Source organism: Protopterus annectens, chromosome 3.part0, assembly GCF_019279795.1.
Source record: "Protopterus annectens isolate FY-2018-M chromosome 3.part0, PAN1.0, whole genome shotgun sequence".
Lineage (NCBI taxonomy): Eukaryota > Metazoa > Chordata > Ceratodontiformes > Protopteridae > Protopterus > Protopterus annectens.
In genome coordinates, this window is record NC_056731.1 from 195335879 (window position 1) to 195358601 (window position 22723).

Consider the following 22723-nt stretch of genomic DNA (forward strand, 5'->3'; position numbering starts at 1 on the left):
CACATTCCAAAGACATATGCAGTAGGTGGATTGGACTCTAAACTGACCATAGGTTTGAGTGTGCAGTGTGGAAAGAACTACTGCAGCAGGGTTAGCCACTAGGCAGTGTAAAGCTTGGCTGTGGATGATTGGCACTGTTGAAGTGACACCCCAACCCCAAGTGCTAAAAATGGGAAAAAAGGGCTTATGGATGGATGTGCTCAGAGGAACATTTCACATAACCGCTCACTATATGGATGTAAGGAGGCAGTGGGTAAGCCTGGGTATATGTCTGTCTTTTCCGGATCAGTATCACTTCCCCAAGCTGTTCTTTATTTCAAAATCATTACAAGCAGTGCAGTACTAAACACACCTGCTGCTGTATGTGGTTTGTGCCTCAATGTCTTGTGTAGTGGAATTTTTGCAGGAAGGGTTTCTCTAAGATGAGGTGTAGGTTTGGGTTTAGAGGTAGGTTTAAAGTTATCTTGCATTAATAAGGTGGTGTAAGGGGGCAACCTTAGAAAAAAGTCTTTTGTAACACTACCACTGTTCATACAAACTACGTCTACATTTAGTCGAAGGTTTTTGGTTAACAGTCAGAAAAGGAAATGGTTTTCTTCTGCAATATTTTTTTCTTCCAGTGTTTTGATTTTTTTTGGTAAGTTAATTTTCTAAATGCCGGCATTGCTCACCTGTATTTCCATGCTTGTGCTTTTACTTGCGTACATGTATGTAGTAGCAGTTCGGTATATCAAATGTGCATGTGGGCAACAAAGTGAAGGTTTGTTGTTGTAGAATGTTTGTGTTACTGTGCGTCTGTGTTGCCAAATGTGTGTTTTGTCAAAATAGGCAACTAGGATTGTATTAGGGATGGGAGAGTTTGTGTGTGTGTTTGTGTGCATGGATGCGCGAATATATGCATAACTGTTTGCAGGTCAGGGCAAGCGTAAAGGCTGGGTAATGGGGAGAGTTTGAGTATTATGCATTTGTGTTAATATATGGGGAATTTTGGGGTTAAGGATGTGGTGTCTGGGTTAGTATTTGTTGGCTAGGGTTAGAGTTAGGGCTACGTTAGGAGCTAGTTTCACTCTTGTGAGTGTTTAGAAATGTATGTGTAGTCCATCCATGTATTTTGTGTAGTGGTGCAGGGATGGAGTTGGCATCGGTTAGCACAGTGGTAAGGTGGTGCAGGAGTGAGAAATCCCCTTCCTATCCTTATGTTTGCTAACCCTAATTCTTTCCCTGCCTTTTACTTCCACCCTGCACATTACTTATGAAGAACCTTTCCCCTAATGTATAGGGTTGCCACCTTTTAACAAGGCCAAAATGGGACATGGGGGTGTGGCCAGTAGGACAGGGTGTGTGACCAATATGACACTGGCCACACCCCCACCAAGACATCACCAGAGGTGTTAAAGGAGATGCAGTATTACAGCTATGGATACAACATTGTGACATTACAGCATACTGAAAACTCAAACCATTTAAATGAAGTGAAGCATTACTGCAAAAAACACATTAAAGTTTATTTGCTGTGACAACTGAGTAAAGGAATAAAAAAGACTCTACTCATTAAAAGAACTGGCTTGAAAAACATTGGCTCTTGAAAGAACTGGCTTGAAAAACATTGGCATGCGAAAAAACTGGCTTGAAAACCATTGGCACTTGAAAGAACTGGCTTGAAAAACATTGGCATGCGAAAAAACTGGCTTGAAAAACATTGGCACACAAAAAAACTGGCTTGAAAAACACTGGCTTGAAAAACACTGGCATGCGAAAGAACTGAGGAATGGCGCAAAAAAGAGTTAACATTGCAAACCGTTTGAAAAAGGTCAAATAGTAAATGAGGTAATGTAGGGGGCATTTTGGCCATTGAAAACTTTAACATTAACACAGCTCATAGAAAATTAAATGCATTATTTTTACCACCAAACATGCCCCCCCAACCTCACCCCACCCCTCAAGAAAATAAAGTTAACCACATTTTCACTGAACCAAAAAAACAGTAAAATGAATGAGAATGCACAGCGGATACCATAGATCTGATTTAGCTTTTGACGACAGCAGTTAAAAGAAATAAATGTATAGCACTAATTTACACAGCGCAATGATCTATTAATGAACATGCCCAACAGCAGCACTGGCTGTAATCGGATTATAATGAAAGCAGTACATTTTAAGTTTATTGAAGACATCACTAAAACAAAAAATACAAACTTTGCTACTTATAAAAGCAAACTACCCTGTAACAATGACATGGTTTTGCACAATCTCAAATACATTGCATTAACCTCTGAGCATGCATCCACAAAGAACATTTTACCTTTTAAAAATACTTCTTGCAAGAGAAGTAAAATAAACTGCAATGTAGAGCAGACTTCATGGACTCCTTTTTCCTCAAAACATAGCAATTGAGTAATTTACCCAGCACAGCAATGCAATAAACAGGCCCAAGTAAAAGCAGCACACTCATATTCACATTACAAGCAAAGCAGGACATTTTAACCTTATTAAAGATGCATAAAAAATTAAATGCACACATTTACAAGTATAAATGAAAACGATCTTGAAACAGCTTCGGCAAGTTGGCAACATGTACCTACTAGAATAATAAATGCACTATGTTAACTATTAACATTCCCCCCCAAAAGGTAGACTGTACCACATGCACATTGACTTGCAAGAACTAACAGGAAAAATTACCCAAACAGTGTATCCTAACTTCCTGAAAACAGCATTAAATTGCACACATTTCTGTGCAAACTATGCTCGAACATTTTCTATCTGCAAACAGACAATACCCAGAAAAAGCTACGACAATAGAAATACATCACACTACATTTATATTTGACTGCCCCCCCACCTGAAATAAACAAAACTTCTATGCACACAGTTCAGCCTTTAAAAAGTAATGCTTCCAAATCATACCCCCAACAATCACAATTACATACACATACAGGTTTTATACCTTTAAAAACTACTACTCACAAATCTCAAAATAACCACTGCACAGATTTAAATACTGCATACTACACCCCCATCTACCTCTAAACATTAAAAACTTAAAGTACAATATTTCCATTTTAAATAACTAAAGCCACAAAATACTATGTTATGTACTTACCACTATCTCAGTTTTTGCTGGGCTAGCTTGCTTCCTTCCTGCTGGAATGGTTAGCTGGATGACTGGCTCTGTCTGCTCAAGTGGCTGGTCTGGCTGGCTGGCAGGTTCCCTTGCTGGCTGGCTAGCATGCTCCCTTGCTGGCTGGCTTCTTTACTGGCTGGCTGGCTTCCTTGCTGGTTGGCTAGCAGGCTCCCTTGCTGGTTGGCTTCTTTGCTGGCTGGCTGGCTGGCTGGCTTCGCTGGTGGGATTGGAAATCTCAGTTTCCCAATTCCTTCACAGCTGTAGAGCACTAAGACAAAACTGCTCTACAGCTGTAACCTTTATTGGGATATCCGAGGTGAATCCCCACCCCTCCAGTCCCTGCAGCCAATTGCTGCTTGAATTACACCACCCGGACCTAGCAGGGAATACCTCTAACTGCAGGTCCGGGTTGTTGACATAGCTGCATTGCCGTGGAAAAAACTGAAGTATTTTCAGCTTTTCCATGGCAATGGCAATTCAGCAAAGCCAAAGCGCGAAAACTGGACTTTTAATGTCCCACTGTCTGTGAATGCAGGCAACGGGATGAGAAGGCTCAACCCGTGAGTGTCCCACTGACAACCGGAAGGGTGGCAACAATACTAATGCATTGATATTCAGACAAAGTGTGTCTAATGCTACTGTTAGGGTTTTGGTTTTCACTGATCAGAAAAGATAATCATTTGCACTTTTTTGTCAGTTTGAAGTCAGTAAGTTGATTTATCAGTAAACACTTTTGCCTACATGCATTGATGGATTAAAGTGGTGTGGTGGTGCTGTTTCTGCATGTTAATAAATTTACATGTACACACACACACACACACACGTGTGTGTGTGTTGTGCATGTGTCTGTGTGTGTGTGTGTGTGTATATATATATATATATATATATATATGTGCGTGTATGTGTATATATTTGTACTTTTTAAAGGTGTAGTAGTTTTGTTTGTTAAATGCCACAGATGTGATATGACAGTTAAATGGGAAACTATCAAAGTATATGGATGTTTTGTGCTCTTACAATGTTAAGGAGTGTATATTTTGTTGTTTTGCTAAGCTAATGTGATTCTGTCATTGCAACTGAAAAACTAGGAGTTGAAAGATATGGGTACTAAACTTCAAGTTGGCAGATTTTGTTTTATGATTGGTTGAGTTAGAAGGTCAACCCAGGTGGAAATTTCCATTATTGGAATACAGGATAAAGACGAGGTTTAAATTATTTGAAATGTGTAGCTTCCAAGTTACTGGTTATGTGACCAAGCTGACAGTGATAAGCTTGGGGTTGCATGTAGGTTCTTTGCCACATTTCTTTGGGACTGTTTTTTCACATGTCTTTGGGACTGTCGATTGCCCTCTTTCTGTTGAGGTTCGTTTTCAGTCATGATATGTTAATGAGCAGGTAATGTCTCTGCTTTAGAGTCCTGGTTAAAAGTGTTTTGTTGGGACAGGAAGAATATATTTGACATGAACTATTCTGTTCAAACCATTGAAATGAGGGTGTCATTTTAGTGAGAATGCAAGAATAAGAACTTGGAAGTTTCAAATGGCATATCCAGTGACACTAAAGATATTTTTTGCTACAATTCTGAATTGACTTACTAATCGAGAGTTGTGAAGATGGTTAATACTTTCTAGAGGATGACTGTACCCAGGAGAAGCAAGTGTGCGAGTCAAAATAGCTGAGAAACAATTTTCAGTTCTGAAAATTTCACTGACAAAACTGTTACACTTCTATATTTTTCTCAGTAATGCACTTGAAATTGTATTAGTTTCATTTTTTGCCTGCTTTATCTACAGATGTTTATTAATGACTGTATTTTTCATTTGATTTGAAGCTGCTAAAACAGTAGGGGTGGTGTTAGGGGTTACTTTGGTCCAGTTTGGGTATCCTGTTAGATGCAGCTAAACATTCTTTTAGTGGAAGTGAATGTATTGTGTGTTAAATAACAGCATTTTGGATTGGAATTGCAGGGGTGAGTTGTTAATACTTGTATACTGTTGGCTGAAGATGGCATGATGTCTGGTGTCTGACTTTGGTTAGAGGTTGTATTTGATTTGACTTATGCAAGCAATAATGCCAGACAGGGTGGAAATTATTGGGGAAACATTGGATCACTGAGGGGTGTTGTGAGGCCCGATGCCAAAGGAGGAGGGCCTCCCCACCCCTGGAAGGTACATTATTTCCTCTGTAATGCCCACCCTTGATGGCATTATTGCACTTGCAAACCAATTTAATGGATAGCCCATTTTCTGTTTTATTTCTATTATTTGTTTATACATTTTTTTTCATGTAAAAGAGTTCCTTCACCTAATGTTTTAGTTGTTGTAGGATATGTCATTACTGTTTGAGGATGTATTTTACATCCAAGATATACATATTATGCAAGTATTTAATGTCAACACAGACAGTGTCATATATATATATATATATATATATATATATATATCTATAGACGCACACAAAAAGATGCAGAGACAGAGAAATAGTCTTGTACACACACATGCAGAAACTCAGAAACGCTCATGATTCACACAAAATGTGCCTACGTAGCATTTAATAGCTACTTAATTAAATATCTTCACCTTTATGTCTCACTGTGATTAACTGAATGGAAAAGTGCATGTAGTACAAAGCAAAGCATTTTCTCCCCCAACATTTTACTAGGGCTGATGTTTTTTCTCTGCCCATGAGTGTACGTCTGTTTTGCAGCTATGTCTGGTCACTTGATGGTCCTTTTTAGGACACTGGTGATATTAACTAATAAAACCTTGTATTTTTTTAAACAGGTTAGCTGATAGAAAAGGGGTGAGTGTCATTTGTTTTTCTAAAAAGCACACAAAGGAGCAGCACCACAGCAGATATTCAAGCACACTAACAATTTAATAAATCCAGATAAAAACAATGAGCGCTTTCACGTTAAAAAACGTTTCATCAGACTTTCAAGCATCTAACCTCAACTGACAAAATTAAGTAGTAGCTTCAAATGTCAATAACCAATCACCAAATAAAATCAATTATGACATCACATTCAAAGTCCTATACATTTACATGTAAAATACATCAATTTAATATATATATATATCTATATATATATATATATATATATATATATATATATATATATATATATATATATATATATATATATATATATATATATATATAGATATATAAATTTTACTTTTAAAATCTCATATTAGAAAACTCTTTTGTTAAAAAAGAAGGGGGAGGGGGTATTTTTATGTGTATATTGGCAATTCCTTTGCATGAATCTAATAGAATTAAATACCTAGTGTGCATAGGGTCTAGCCAATAAAAATGGTTTCAATGTCATCCTGTCATTCAAACCACTCAATTTGTGAGCTTGGAGACGTATAATTCATTTATTTTTTTGCCACTCTGTGTAGTTCTTAATATTCTCTAAACTACCTGTTTTTTAATCACCTCTAGTGCTCTGAATTTGAACTTATGTATACTACCATGAGTCAACACATGCCTCGCCAATACATTTTTATCATCTTCCTTATTGATGGCATATATATGTTCCCTTACTCTTTCCCATAAAACGATCTACATACCTGCCATTGCGCCAGGTATATCAAGTCCCTCGTCTTACAATCAGCATACTGTTTAAATATGTATTCTTATCCAGTATCAGGATGAACAAATCTGTTGTCACTTGCCATGTATGGGCATTGATTGCAGCCTCTGCAAGCAAATGTCCCTTGTCTATCAGACCATAATGTATCTTGAGTTCTGCCATCCTCATAACATAAGTCTCTTTAGGGATTTGATATTCCTATAAGTGTCCCTACTATTGTTGAAATACTCTCATCTACACTCAATCTCCAGTTTTTATCTATAACATTCTTGTTGGTAAAAGGAATTGTTACTCTAAGTCCAGTACTGTTTCCTAATTTCAGTTGCTCATTATCTGATCTGTTGGCTGTCATATCATGATTCCTATGAAAAATGGTTTCCCTTTGTTTCTCCTTAATGTCTCATTACCACTCATCTCCTTCTCTATCTCATTGATCTTATAGCCACGTTGTTTAAAATGATCGATCAGTATCCTGTGCGTCTTCCAGTAAGAGTCATCATGACTGGTAAGTCTCGATACCCTAAGAGCCTGGCCCTTCATTATATTAGGATATATATAGGATGGGTGCAATAGATTGTTTCTCCAACATTGTTTCCCCAACATGTCTGTATGTATACCATCTTCTTTTCTAGTCAATTGTACATCAAGAAATTGTAACTTTGTATAGGAACTACTACATTCAAAAGACAAAAAATCTGTCGTTCCATTTATATATTGTTAGATGCTTGAAAGTCTGATGAAACATTTTTTAACGTGAAAGCGCTCACTGTTTTTATCTGGATTTATTAAATTGTTAGTGTGCTTGAATATCTGCTGTGGTGCTGCTCCTTTGTGTGCTTTTTGGAAATTTCATTTTGATTCTAAGGGGCACTCTATCCAGGACTTGTGTTTTTTATTCATTTGTTTTTCTGCCCAGTCAAGGGCTTTGATGGCTGCAGTTTCTTCCGTACACAGTGAGCAGACACTGTTTTACTACTCTGGTGTTTTTTTTTCTCTGCCCTTGAGGATATGTCTCCACAATCTTGCAAAATATGGTTGAACAAGTATGCTGATTACAGTAAGATTTGTGCAGCCTTAACTGCAGTAGATGACCATAAAATTTAGCAAAGATATTTAGTTTGGTGTGTTGGTCATACTGTAGTAGTATAAGGTTTAATGTTAAAACAAACTATAGTTATTCACTTTAGCTTGACTAATAGGGAATATCCCTATGCTACTGATGATTTCATTTTACAAAAAGTTGCTGGAATAAGTGACTTGAGCATAAAAGTTCATAGGCTACTGACTTTTAAACAGCATTTAAGGGATATTGTTCTGTCCCTTGAAATCTGTTTGATTTTCTAGTAAATATGTGAAGCCCATGTTAGCCAGTTTATATTTGTTTCCAGAGTAGAGCTCTGATAAGAACTGGTAAACTGCAGACTCAGCCCAGGTTACATCAGAGTACAAGAAAAGAATATACCGTATAAAATTACACAGAGGTTAACATATGTGAGTATGTTTAATATTCAGTCACTATTTATGTATTTATTTACATAAGGAAAATAGAAAAGAAAAAATACAATTAATCACAGAAAGGAAAAGAAGTAATGGAGCAAACAGCTTGAATTAGGAATGCCAATAGTATGGAGTCAGACGAGAATGATTGGGAACGTATTATTTGTAGGGAATGTGGAGCAGTATGGGTATATTCAACCCAATCTACAGTAGAAAATGTAGGAGTCTGTGGCAGGTAGGTGTGATTTGAATTAGTAGTAGGGTCTACTCAGTGTAAAGTACTGTATTAAGTGATGTATCTTTTGAATGGGCAGTTACATTTGTACTGTTTTAGTAAATAGTTTTTGAATTGTGAACAGTAAATCTAGCAGTTATAGTTTTATGTTTCTTGTTCAGAAAAAAACATGCTGATGCAAAACCTCATGGTCTCTTATCTTTTTAAAGTGAATTAGGGTGGCAAGTAAAAATTGCCCCTGGTTTGGGGTACATGTCACCCCATTGTTGTTGGCTTTGTCGAGAATTCTTCTCCAAAAATATTGAGAAGTACACACACATGCTCTCTCCGTCTCTCACACACACACGCACATATGCACACAAAACTGCATTTCTTTTATTTTCCTGCTTGCTAAGCAATGCTTTTTAATCCATAGTTAGCAAAGGGAAAGTAAAACTGCAAGTTCTTGTTACTGTGTTGCAGTTACTTTGTTAATGAAGTCATCTGCTTTTGTTTTCATTTCATTTACCTTTTTTTTTTCTTTTAATACATTTGCAAAACTGCCCTGTTTGGTGGGCATAAGCAGGTAGCTGTTTTATGTTTTTTTTCCCTCAGTCCGTTATTTATGGCAGCCTAATATGCTTCTTTGATACCATGGATTTGGTACTGGACTCTCCTTGTACATTAATACCCTGTTAGAGAATGTCTGCTCTTCACTAGGGTATTGTCTGTGAGATCTGCCCATTTAAAACTTGGTAATAACCTACTTCACTGGGTGTTGGGGGGGCACGTTTTCTGTTAAGGGGATAGTAGACACTTGCCCTGGTATGTGAGTGTTTTCTGGGATCATTTTAAAATCTGTGAAATGAACAGCAAAATGCTATCAGGAGAGGATTTATCATCTCCATTTCAATAATATGCATTGTACAAACCATTGCCACTGTCTGTTGTCCAAGTAGAAGAAAAATATCGTAGAACGTACCTTTATTATTAGTGCTGTACCTATAATAAAGAGATTCTGATCAGGTCGCCAGTCATAATGAGCATATTATGTGTTCGTGACATGGATGCTAAGAAATTCACCTTGAGAGTGAACCTCGCAAAATGAAACTTGGCATCAGTATTGAGAACACATAATATGCCCGTTACATTCAGAGGTTCGATCATAAATATCTATGCACTACAAAGAATTATCTTCTCCATGTACTACTAGTTAATGAAAAATTAAATTTACAAACAAAAAAGAAAAAAGCTAATGTGTTGTACCACCACTGAAACCTGGTAAAGCAGTGGGGAAGTAGTTGTCTTATGTATTCCCTGTGTAAGGGAAGCAGTTCTAACCAAGGTTCTGTGTGTGCTTGAGCCAGATAGTCAGAAACAGGAGATGAAACAAAGCCATTTCATGCCATGCTGCTACTGCTGCTTTCTGGTCAGCGCTGTCTGCTTTTAGTCCAGACTTAATGTTAACAACACCTAGAGGGTGCTTAACAATCCTGTAAGTGGCGTTAAGGTCAGGTTTTGTGTTGTAGTAGTACTTAACCAGGATATTATTTAACAGTTTTTTGAGAATAACCATGGCACTCCATGCACAACAAGCTTCTTCATGCAGCTACCCCTTTATCTCCCACTGAATATCTCAGTATAGTACACAGTTGCTATCACTACATTCATTACAGTTTACTTATTTGTTGTTTACTACTTATTTTATAATCTTTATAATTCAATCTCAGTAAACTTTCTCATGAAATTCACTCTTTGTATACCTCTCAAAAAATTCCTTATAAGTACATAAAAAGTAATACTCACCTGCAATCCAGTATTCAGCATTTGATAAATGCTTGTTACAGGTGAGCTGATTAATTTCAAGAAATCGGTCATTACATCTTGAGATTGTCCTGTGCTATGTGGTCTGTTGGTTTATAATTAAGTTCTCAGTAAAAGTGCCATTGCTTAACAATGTGCTTCATATTGCACTCAAAACAGTATTTCTTACATCTGGTCTGATTTATAAATGCCTTTAAACATAAAGTCTGTGTTTGTCACAGTTTTATTCCATACAAGGTTATTTATCAGAGGATGAATTTGTACAGCATTGTGTTTAATTAGTCAGAATATTAAAAGAAAAATATTCACAACATCTCTTAGGTTTCTTCTTCACATCTGTCTTGTATTATACCTCAGTACTCACTGAAATTCAGAACGAAGACCTTTTCCATTTCTTGATCTAAGGAGCAGAAAAAATGTGTATATCGGAACCCATGCTTCTACTCTGAATTTTATTAGCAAGGTACAGACATATTTGTTTAGTGAAGCAAACTTCAAGTGCCATGCAGAAATTGCTGAGTCACAATTTCACCTAATTATTACCCTGTTTTCCTTTTCAGTGTCAAATTAAACTTAGCCACCAGTATATGTCAGTAATTAAGGTCATGTGGAGAGCTGAATTTCATGTTGTTTAAACTTCATTGTAATTCTGAGATGCAGGATATGTACTATTCAAATGTTACTTTGTTTTACCTTCAGTATGGTATTAACAGTATACATGGATTTGGTCATACGGCCAATTGTCGAACACAACATGTTCGAATGCAGAATGCCAGTTCCGCATAATTGCGAGCGCAATTATGTTGAAACGCCAAACACCCCCCCCCCCCTTTTGACCCATGGTAGCACTTGTTTAGGTGGCAGAGCAGTCAGAAATGTCGAATTTCGTACGACATTCTGTTTGACACCTAAATCTTCGACATATAAGTTCGAAGAAAACCCTATTCGACATTTGGTTGTACGGCCAATTCCATGTAAACCTTATTAACTGTAATATTCAGGTACAACAGTGTATTTGCTGCTGTTACGGTATTCTTTTTTTATATTACTGATTAAAAGTTAGTGGTTGCTAATGAAAAATGTCATAGCTCTGCTCTGCAGCATTCTTTTCAGCAGTGATACAAGCTTTGAATTGATGTTTTATATTTAAAATTAATGTTTTTCCCTTTAGGATGCAGGAAGCCAGCAGATTGGATTTCTTTTGGGGAGCTGTGGTGTGACTGTAGCTTTGACAAGTGATGCTTGTCATAAAGGACTACCCAAGAGTCCAACAGGGGAAATACCACAGTTTAAAGGTAATTCACTTTAATTCTTTGTTAATTGCCATCGCAGAATTGATGTGTGTGGTACTGAAATATGTGTTTTAAGTAAGCTCTAACTAATAATTGGCATTGTAGTGCTTTTCCCCTTGGAATTAATTGCAAAACATTTTTCTAGCATGACACATGCTCTGTTTCATCTGATAAAGATAAGTATGCTTCATTGTGCTTACATATGTAAATTACAATACTTCATTGAGCTCACGGAGTAATAAAACAGCTTTAGTGTTTGAATGATAATGACCTGACATTTATGACATTACTATGAGAGGACTTTTTTATCTGAGTCCTACTCATCTGTAAGCTACTCATTACATGTTCTTCTGTTTGTTTATTGTCTTTAAGGTTGGCCAAAACTACTTTGGTTTGTTACTGAATCCAAGCACTTATCAAAGCCTCCACGTGACTGGTTCCCACACATTAAAGATGCAAATAATGACACAGCTTACATTGAAGTAGGAAGTTTTTTCTTTATCTTTTTTTTTTAATTAGTAAAATCTTAGTTTTCTTGCCTATTAAAACATTGTCTTTGTGAAGTTGCTAATTAATGATGTGTGATTTTCATGAAATAATTAGATTTGAATTTTAACCATTTTCATGATCACTTTTAAAGTTCAATCAGTATTTTATCTGTAACATTTTTAGAAAACATTTTATAATAAGAACAATTTGAATAATGAGTATTACTCTCTGGTATTTTCCATCTCAGAGCTCAGTTATGATTTAATTGATTTAAAAGATCAGAATTTTATACAGGGTTCTTCCCTTCAGCCTGCAATGAATTCTAGTGGCACTAGTATTCAGGACAAAAAGTGCCAAGCTCTTCTGTACCTTAAAGAACAACTGTATGCTAAGCATAGACTTTTCTTTGTCTTTGTTTGTGTCTTTCGGCTTTTCCCGGTTAGGGGTCGCCACAGCGGAACTCCGGTCCGCTAATGATTGGCAGTAGATTTTTACGTGCTGGCTTGCTGGGCCTAATGCACAACCTTCAACAAAGGAACGCCCATTCACGCATGTCGCCACACAGAAGACGCTCTGAGAATCGAACGGGCAACGTCTAACTGTGAGGCGACAACGCTACCGCAGCACCAGACTTTTCTTTGTCTCCTAATATTAATTTCCTCCCTTCTAAACCACTCTATTTCCATGTAGAAGTAATGCATGACTTAATAGTTCCCTCTTAGTGTAGCATGACTGTACAGTTCTGCTTAACTCACTGCACAATGAATTAACTTTTCATGATGTCGTATGATCATAATCTCCACCAGAGTCAGTTAAAATTGTTGAAGGAAGTATTAGCTACTGCCAGTTGTACTTAACAGTATTGCTGAAAACCTCTTTTGGCAGTATAAAAAGAAAGTACTTTTTTCCCTGGGGGCAAGATTCCCTGCACACTACCCCTAACCTTGTACATGCTATTCCAGAGTCACACTACAGTAAAGAAAAGGGCAAACCCAGTGAGCTGTAAAAGGGTTTTCAGCTTTATTGATCTTTATTACTGTCAGTCACACAACTGCCAGTCGTACATCTGTCAGGCTTCCTCTTTACCAATACCAATCTCAATCCAACAGTTTTCTTGGAAGATCTTGTGCTTACACTCTTTCTGTTTGATTGGTTATGCCTTATTGCAATGCTGAGTTACATGAGCAGTTCAACCCTGACACTCTCATTGTTTTATGCCATTTGCACAGTTTTGATCTCACTCCTGTTCCCCATTATGAAAAGTTACTGCATTTGATGCCTGGGTCGAAGTCCTCTGCGTTTCCCTACAGCATCAAAATCCATACCAATATTTTCTGTACTATCTTGGAGTGAGTCTGAACATGTGAAAATGGAAAGTGAGAAATACAAGTGCCATTTAAACTGTTTTTTGTCTAAAATTCAGTTACTGGCTAGTAAGTACTCTGCCTGGATGCCAGAAAAGAAGGAATTTAGAGAAACAGTAAAAAGTGAAGTGAAAACACTGTTTGGGAAGGATTCTGCAGCTGTTAAGCAACAAGTAGTTCAGGCTTTGGCTTTGGTTCATGAGCTGGCTTCCAGTAATTTAGAGGAAAAAAAATCAAATGTACTCAGATGTCATTAAAATAAATGAAACCTTGAAAGAATATATCAACTCAAACAACAAAAGGCTGGGAAAACAACAAAGAAGCTTTAACTAGCTGTTCAGATGAACTAATATAACTGCGAAAATGAGAGATTGAAGTGAAAAAATAGGCTGGCTTAGTATGAGGCTTCTCAAGAACAGCTGTTTCAAAAAATTGTAGAGTTAAAAACCGATTACACAGAGAAAACCTGATATTTTCTGCTGTACCAGCAAAACTAGAATGAACAGACTGTATTAATTTTATAAAGGCACAAATAAGCAGCTGAACTGGTGTTTCACAAAAGGATTTGTTAATTGAAAAGGCACATTTGAGTGTATGCTTCAAACTTGGCCTTAAGAAAGCAGCAAAAACCTACATTAGTAAAGATGCACTCATACCAGCAGAGAGAGTCCAAATGGAGAGAGAAGTCAGCAAGCAAAGGAGAGTAGTATTGCTGAAACTGAATGCATCCTCAAGTCTTGGTGAGTACCTGAGGGACCGGACGGTGTCCCAGGCTGTGTCTTACAAGAGCTCCAAAATTAACTAACCTATCACCTAAACACACTGTTCAAACTTAGCCTCTCTACAGGCTACACACCCACAGAATGGCGCACAGCAACAGTTATCCCACTCCACAAAGGTGGAGCCACAACGAACCCCGGGAACTATCGCCCTATAAGCCTGACCTGCAAGGCTATGGAGCGCATCATCATGGAACTCTTGAGACATTGGGAACCTCCAAACCTTGGACCCTACCCAGTTTGGCTTTAAGGGCAGATCATGCCTCCTAAACCTGGTGTACTTTTTTGAGACCGTTACTAAGGCATTAGATGAGGGAAAGGAGGTCCATACAGCCTACCTAGACCTCGCAAAGGCTTTCAACACCATTCCCATTCTAGTATTATAGACAAGCTCAGCAGCTTGAACATAAACCCCTATGTCACAAGATGGGTTGCCATCTGGCTCATGGATAGAACCCACATGGTGAGAGTTGCAGGCTCTATGTCCGACTCTAAACCAGTTACAAGTGGCATTCCCCCAGGGCTCATTCCTAGGACCCCCCCTGGTTCGGTATATACTTCTCAGAGGTACAGGCAAGCATAAGAGGACTATGGCTGACCAAGTTCGCAAACGAATGCAAGCTAGGGGCCATAATTGATTCCCCGGCTGATACAGACACCCTCCAGAAGGGTCTCACTGAGACTGATACCTGGTGTCAAAAGTCATGGCCTCAAACTAAATGCCAAAAAGTGCATAGTCATCCCCTTTGGAAAAAACAAAGTACCCACAAACTACCACATAGGTGGTAGTCTCCTAAATACAGAAAATGTAATAAGGGATCTGGGGACCCAAGTAGATAGTAATCTCTCCTTTGATAATCATATTGCCAAGGTGGTTAGAAAATCCTTCTATGTGGCCCACCTAATCACAAAAGGGTTCGCATCTAGAACAAAAGAAGTTATTGTGCCTCTCTACTCATCACTCATTAGACCCATCATAGAACACATCGCCCCATTTGGGATGTACCTCACAAGACACCTGCAACAGCTGGAAAGACCACAAAAGTACCTCACCAAAAGGATTACTGGCCTCAAACAGATGCCTTATGCAGCCCGACTCAAGAAACTCCAGCTCTACTCGGTTGCATACTGCTTACTCAGAGGTGATCTCTGCCTGACATACAAGGCCATGTCCAACCCAGAATTGATGGACATGCTGCACCTAAAAGAAACAAATCCCAGAGAGCCACACCCTCTAGAGATATAAACCTCACCACAACGATAAATAGTACATGCTGGAGGGAAAAATTCCTGTCCCAGAGACTCCCCATGCTTTGGAACAGGATTCCAATATATATATCAGGCAGAGCCCCTCATTAGCACTCTTCAAGAGAAACCTTGACTGGTAGATGGCAAACAGAAACTTTACCCCTGGGATCACTGCAGTGACTCTGCTGGACAGTGACGCAGGGAACCAATGGCTCTGCTGGACAGGGGCAGAGGGAACTAATCTAAGGGGGTGGCGAAAGCCAACACATTCTGGCTAGGCTTATAAATGCCCTTGGGCAGATAGCATAGTACTTACCTATAAACCTTCACGAGGTGGACCCTGTTTTTCACAAAATCTCACCAAGACAACACTTGTATATAGACTGTATTTATATAGCATATGTCATGGACAGAAGTAGGTCAAAAATTAAAAGAAGATAGCTGGGTGCACAAGACCCAGGATAACAAAGTGCCCAATCATGGCAGGTGCACTGATGCCAGCACTGGAAAAAATGACAGTGTAGAATCCTCAAAACACAGAAACATTCCTTCATTGGGGCCAGGTCCAGGGGAAGGATGGCCCTCCTGTTGTAGAAGGAAGTAACAGTCCACAAAAATCATGAAAACAGATGGGCCAAAGAAGAGCCATAAAAACGGTAGAGTGGACTTTTGAGGATAAGAAAGAAATTATGTATTGTTACTATTATGCAAAAAGCCTAGAATTTGTAGACACAAGATATACAAAAAGATTGAGGGAAATTAAAGGAAAGAAAAAATACTTCAGATAAAAATTTGTGTTTATTAATACAACAGATTTGTGAAAAGCAGTATATAGACCAAGAAATTTTGATCTGTTTGGAAAAAGAAGCATCTGAGGAAGTGCAAAAATATAAACAACAAAACCTTAGAGATTTTTGAAAAGCATAAAAAAGAAACATGGACATGGGAAAGAGAGAGAGATTTGATATGTTGCAATATTTATGCAAAGGAGAAAGCCAAATTAATCAATATAAAGAAGGCAGCCCCAAAGAGAAATACAGGCAAAGGCATCCAGATATGGAAAATTTCAGAATAAAAAAAATATCACAAAGAAAGAGTGTAGAAAAGATCATCAGTAAAGTAGAAGTTAAAAATCAAAGTTGAAGTTATGGAGTGCCTGCAAAGTGAAGGATTTGGTATAGAAGGTCTAACACAGGTTACATCACAGCATGATGGAACGATTCCCCAAAGTAAGGAAAAACAGGAAGATCAGGAGACATCTGAAGAAGAAATATGGACAAGGGAAAGAGAGAGATTTAAAATGGTGTAATATTTATGCAAAGGAGAAAGCAAAACTAATCAATACAAAAAGAGCAGCACCAAAGATATTTGAATTGAAATACAGGCAAAGGAATCTGGACATGAAAAACAAACCTTACAGGACAAAAAAATAAGAAGTCAGAGGAAAAGGAGATTAGTAATGGAAAAGTTAAAGAAATAGAAACTGAGTTTATGGAGTACCTGCAGAGTGAAGGATTCAGTGTAGAAAATCTAATTCAGAAAGTACCACAGCAGGACAGAGCAATGGATATCCAAATTAAGGGAAACCAGTGGAACTGGAAGCAATTGGTCAGGTTCCATATGAAGATATTTTGGAGCCTTCCACAGGAAACCAGTATAAACATTCACTTGAAGCTGGACAGCAAGAGAAGGAACAGGAAACTGTGGAAACTCAAATGCAGTCAATGTTGAGGAGTGATAGATCAGTGAGTTCCCATATAACAGAGCAATGTATAGCACAAGATGAAATTGAATAGAATGTGCCACAGGAAGATGTTCTAGAACGCCCGCAAGAAATGGAAAAAAAAAAATGTACCCTCCGTTTAAAAGAAAATGAGCTAAGAGAAGAGTTGCTTGATTTAATGGACATGGATAGACATATTAAGATCAATGAAAAAAATAGACTGCAGAAGGTCAATAAAACCCAAAAAGTCAGAAGTTTGATAAAACAAATGAACATAGTAATTAGGACTGTCCATAGAGATCCATGCAATATAACAGAAGTAAATAGGATATATTACTGTGCAGCTAAATTAATAACTGATTCTACCACAAGAACACAGGGTAGTAAGGGAAAGGAAGGGGAAAAATTAAATACCATGATAGAAGTATTGAACAGAGAAAACTATAAAGCAGTTAAGACAAGAAGTGTCACTGTTAGAAGAGTATAAAAGAGGGAACAGATCAACAAAATACTTAGAAACATGGACGGGATAAAAGCAATGCGCAGTATTAGAACAGATCAGGCTCTATCGTGCACTATTGCAAATAAACTAAAACTCTCATCACAGGCAGAAAAACATAGAAGATTTGCAGATAAATATAAAGGAAAAGTGCAAAATAAGCAAATTATTGATGACCCAAAAATGATTTATATAGAACTGGGAAACAAGGTAAAAGAAATTGAAAGACTACCAAAAAAAAGAAGAAATAGATGTATTTTGGAGAAATATTTATGAAGATCCTGTGGAACATAACAAAGATGTTAAATGGATAGATGAATTAAAAGAAAGGATAAGAAGTTTAAAGGTACAGAATATGAAATGGGATGAAGTAACAGCCAGAGAGATTGAAACAAAGTTAAGAAAGGGTTGGTGTAATGGTTAAGGTGCTTACCTTATAGACACAAGGTGCAGGGTTTGATTCTTACATGGGGGTAATTGGCTAGGCTTACAATGGCCCACGAGGGCAGTAATCCTAGTACTAATCTATGAACCTATGTACCTAAAAGTCTCTAATTGGAAAGCCCTAGGCTCTGATGCAGTACCTAACTTTAAGTTCAAAGTCTTATCATCTTTGCATGAAGATTTAGCCACGAGTAAGAACTAATGTATGTACACACCCCGAACAGACACCAACCTGGCTGGCTAACAACAGGGAAAACAATGCTCCTACTCAAGAGTATACAGTGGATATAAAAAGTTTACACACCACTTAAAATGTTAGGTTTTTGGATATAAAAAAAATTAGACCACAATAAATCATTTCAAAACTTTTCTCACCTTTAATATGAACTATAACCTGTACAATTCAACTGAAAAACAAATCTGTTACGGCGAAAAAATAAAACACGTACCATAAGCTGGTTGCATAAGTGCACACATCCTTAAACTAATACTTTGAAGCAGCTTTTGATTTAATTACAGCATTCATCTGTCATCTGCCATCAATTAGAGACTCTGATTAACCCCAAATAAAGTTCAGCTGTCCTAGTAGGATTTTCCTGACATTTACTCAGTTGCCTGCTATAGCAAAAGCCATAGTTCGCAGAGAACTTACAAAGCATCAAAGGGATCTCATTGTTGAAAGGTATCAGTCAGGAGAAGGGTACAAAAATATTTCCACAGCATTGGATATACCATGGAACGCAGTGAAGACAGTCATCAAAAAGTGGAGAAAATATGAGACAACATTGACGTTGCAAAGAACTGGACAGCCCTCCAAAATGATGAAAAGACAAGATGAAAACTGGTCAGGGAGGCTGCCAAGAGACCTACAACAACATTGAAGGAGCTGCAGGAAATTCTGGCAAGTACTGGTTGTGTACTACATATGACAACAATCTCCTGTATTCTCCATATGTCTAGGCTATGGGGTAGGGTTGCAAGACAGAAGCCTTTTCTTACACAGAAAAACATCCAGGCCCAGCTAAAATTTGCAAAACAATACATCAAGTCTCCCAAAAGCATGTGGAAAAATGAGTTATGGTCTGATGAGACCAAGGTTGAACTTTTTGGCCACAATTCCAAAAGGTACATTTGGTGCAAAAACAACACTTTGCATCACCAAAAGAACACCATCCCCATTGAGAAGCATGATGGTGGCAGTATCATGCTTTGGGGTTGCTTTTCTTTAGCTGGAACTGGGGCTTTGGTCAAGGTGGAGGGAATTATGAACAGTTCCAAATACCAGTCTCTTTTGACCCAAAACCTTCAGGCATCTGCTAGAAAGCTGAAGATGAAGAGGAATTTCACCTTTCAACATGACCGTGACCCCAAGCATACATCTAAATCAACAAAAGAATGGCTTCGCCAGAGCAAAATGAAAGTTTTGGAATGGCCCAGCCAGAGCCCAGACCTAAATCCAATAGAAAATCTGTGGGGTGACCTGAAGAGGGCTATGCACAAGAGTTGCCCTTGCAATCTGTCAGATTTGGAGCGCTTTTGCAAGGAAGAGTGGGCAAATATTGCCAAGTCATGATGTGCCATGCTGATAGACTTCTACCCAAGAGGACTAAATGCTGTAATTAAAAGTATTAGTATTAGTTTAAGGGTGTGCACTCTTATGCAACCAGCTTATTGTACATTTTTTATTTTTTCTCCTAACAGATTTGCTTGTTGTTTGTTTGAATTGTATAGGTTATAGGTCACTTTAAAGGTGGGAAAAGTTTGGAAATGATTTATTGTGGTCTCATTTTTTATATCACAAAAACCTAGCGTTTTAACAGGTGTGCGTAAACTTTTTATATCCACTGTGTCTGCAAGCTGCCTTAAAAATTATAGACCAATATCTTGCCTTCTGACGACATATAAAACTATACACTTGAATTGATGCTGACAGAGTTTATAGTCATTTAGAAGAAAACTCAATTATGGCAATAAAAGAAAGTCATATGGACAAAGGATCAGTTGTTGTTGAATGAAGTCATAATGGAGAACTGTTAAAAGGAATGGCATGGATTGACTACAAAAAAGCATTTAATAGTATCCCACATTCACAAATAAAAGAGTGCTTAAAAATGTACAAGATACACCCTACATTGATCAACAAAATTACAGTGACCATGAAACAGCAGCAGACCACTTTGCAATTAAGCCATTATAAAGAGCAAACTATTATCCCTGGGATAAAAATTCAAAGGGGGATATTCCAGGGTGACACTTTGTCACCGCTGCTATTCTGTCTTGCCCTTAACCCATTAAGCTGTCTACTTGACAGCTTAGGCCATGGCTATAATTTGGCTCCTAGAAAACAACAAAGTGTAAAGACTTCTCATCTTCTCTTTATCAATGACTTAAAACTGTGTAGCTCATCAGATGAGGAACTGTAAGTTGGCAAAACTTTTTCAGATGATGTAAGAATGTAATTTGGTCTTGATAAATGTGGAAAAGCAACTTTAAAGCAGGAAAACTGTAGGAACAAGAAAATATCAGTTTGGGACACAAATGTGATATAAAAGTACTTCAGCAAGAGGCAGTGTATAAATACTTGGGAACTGATGAAGGATCAACAATAAAACATGAACCAATGCAAATAAAACTTAGTAAGGAATACTTTAGAAGACTTAAATTAATCCTGAATGCAGCATTGACATCTAGGAACAAAATTCAAGATTTAAACCAATTTGCTCTTCCTGTCCTAACTTACAGTTTTAGAGTGATTGACTGGCCCCAAAATGCGTTGGATAGATTAGACAGGAAAACAAGAAAGATGCTTCATGCTCACCATATGATTTAAAAATCATTGCATACCAAGATTATATATTCCCCATTCCCAAGGAGGAATGGGCCCTTTTTGAAATTGATTACATCTATAGATCTGCAATTGTGGGACTACACACATATCTGCTGATCTCAGAAAACCCAAACGTAGTGAAAGTTTTGAAACATGAGGAGAAAAATCTAAAATTACTTATCTGCTTAATCTAGCAGAAGCATATTGGTATCAAGCAGAAATGGAAATCAAACCAGAAGTAGATAAAAATCAGGCAGCAACTGAATGTGCCAAAAAAACAAAAGAAAGAATATAAAGTGAAGGACCAAATATTTGATATTTGATTTGATAATATATTCAATTGTTATGTGTATTTAAAGGGTATTTGGGAAAAGGAAGGCATACTCTGTAAAGGTTTAACAGCCAACAAACTAGAGAAGTGTAAAGTGTGTTTTTGCTGACTTTTGTGTTTGTTTGTTATTTTAATAAATTTAAAAAAAAAGTGTATACACTGGCCAGTTCATTTCTTCTTGTAGTGAGAAGATTGGATTTTTGTTGACTTTGTTAAACTTGTGAGCAAACTTCAAAGCATATATCCCACTTTGTCATTAATGTTTAGGAGGACACTAAAAGGGGAAAAACATCAAGTAAAACAAGTTTTGTTCTTATTCGTGTTTGTATAAAACATTTCATGGCATAAAGTGCATGTTGTGTATAGTAAAGCAGTTTTGTGTAGTGTGCAGTATTTTAAATGTGGGAGAGTCTTTTCCGTGACTGTTGTATGTATTAAAGATTTTGAAGTAAAAAAAAGTCCTTTGTTACTTGTAAGAACTGTAGACTTTACAGTATCACAAGAGAAGAAAAGCTGGAAAAAAGTTTAATGTAATATGTTGTGATCTTAGGCTGCTGTGGTGGCAGAGCTTGATCGTGGTGAAATAGGGCCCCTCGGCAGGGTAATACATCGTGGCCCTCCCAGCCATTCCCATGTCCCATTACTTGGCTGTTTCTCACCACTTACCATAAACACTGTTCAAACCTGTCAGTCTGCATACAGTCTTCTTCTTCTAAAATGATTAAAAATGTTTAAAATTTTTATTTCACATTTTATAGCACAAACACTGATGGCCAATTGCTAAACAAAACAATAGTGTCGCACAGTAAAAACAGGTTTAGCGTGAACAGTAAGCTTCTCTGCCCTTAAGTCACATTCATTGAAACATCACTGAAACCCAATTTCAAAGGAAAATGTACCTGTGGCAGATTAAGTTTAGCTTTAGGCTGTTTTCAAATCATAGGACCCTTACATACATTTTAGGACCATGCATACATGCATGTGTTCTTAGATTCACCTTCCTAATTGTATTAAATTATATTCCTTGTATAGTGCAGCACCACTTGTTAAGAATGTGTTTTAAATCTGTAGGTTTGAACATTTTTCCAGTAAGCAATGAGACAAAACTTATGAATCAATACTTACAAAACTACCCATTACAGAACATTTCAACCACAAAAGGCCACACAGACTCCTCCCATTACAGTCCACCAATATACACAATCTATAGTAAAAGTCTTCTGAATAATTCCACATTAAAAAGATCTATAACTAATGAAGAGGTTGCTGTTGGCAAACAGCTTTACATTTCAGCGTTCCATGTACAAATTCAGCACCTGCTGCCCTTGAGGAATAAATTGCCCATGTTGTATTTAAGAAAAAAATGTTAAGTTTGTAATATTGCAACAGGGAATGCCTGTCAAACTAGAAACAGGTTCATAGTTACTGAACAGTCATCCAAAGGAGGACACACCCAGGAGTGCAGCACCT

General features: G+C 37.5%; 1 protein-coding gene across 10 annotated transcripts in view; it reads left to right on the plus strand.

Moving 5' to 3' along the window:
• DIP2C (disco interacting protein 2 homolog C) overlaps positions 1-22723 on the plus strand; it is a 2757794-nt gene that overhangs the window by 1702884 nt on the left and 1032187 nt on the right. For all 10 annotated transcript variants that reach the window (XM_044064688.1, XM_044064689.1, XM_044064690.1 and 7 more), the window contains 2 exons: positions 11429-11552; positions 11922-12031. In XM_044064688.1, the coding sequence (XP_043920623.1) occupies positions 11429-11552; positions 11922-12031 (234 nt within the window). The remainder of the gene's footprint in view (positions 1-11428; positions 11553-11921; positions 12032-22723) is intronic.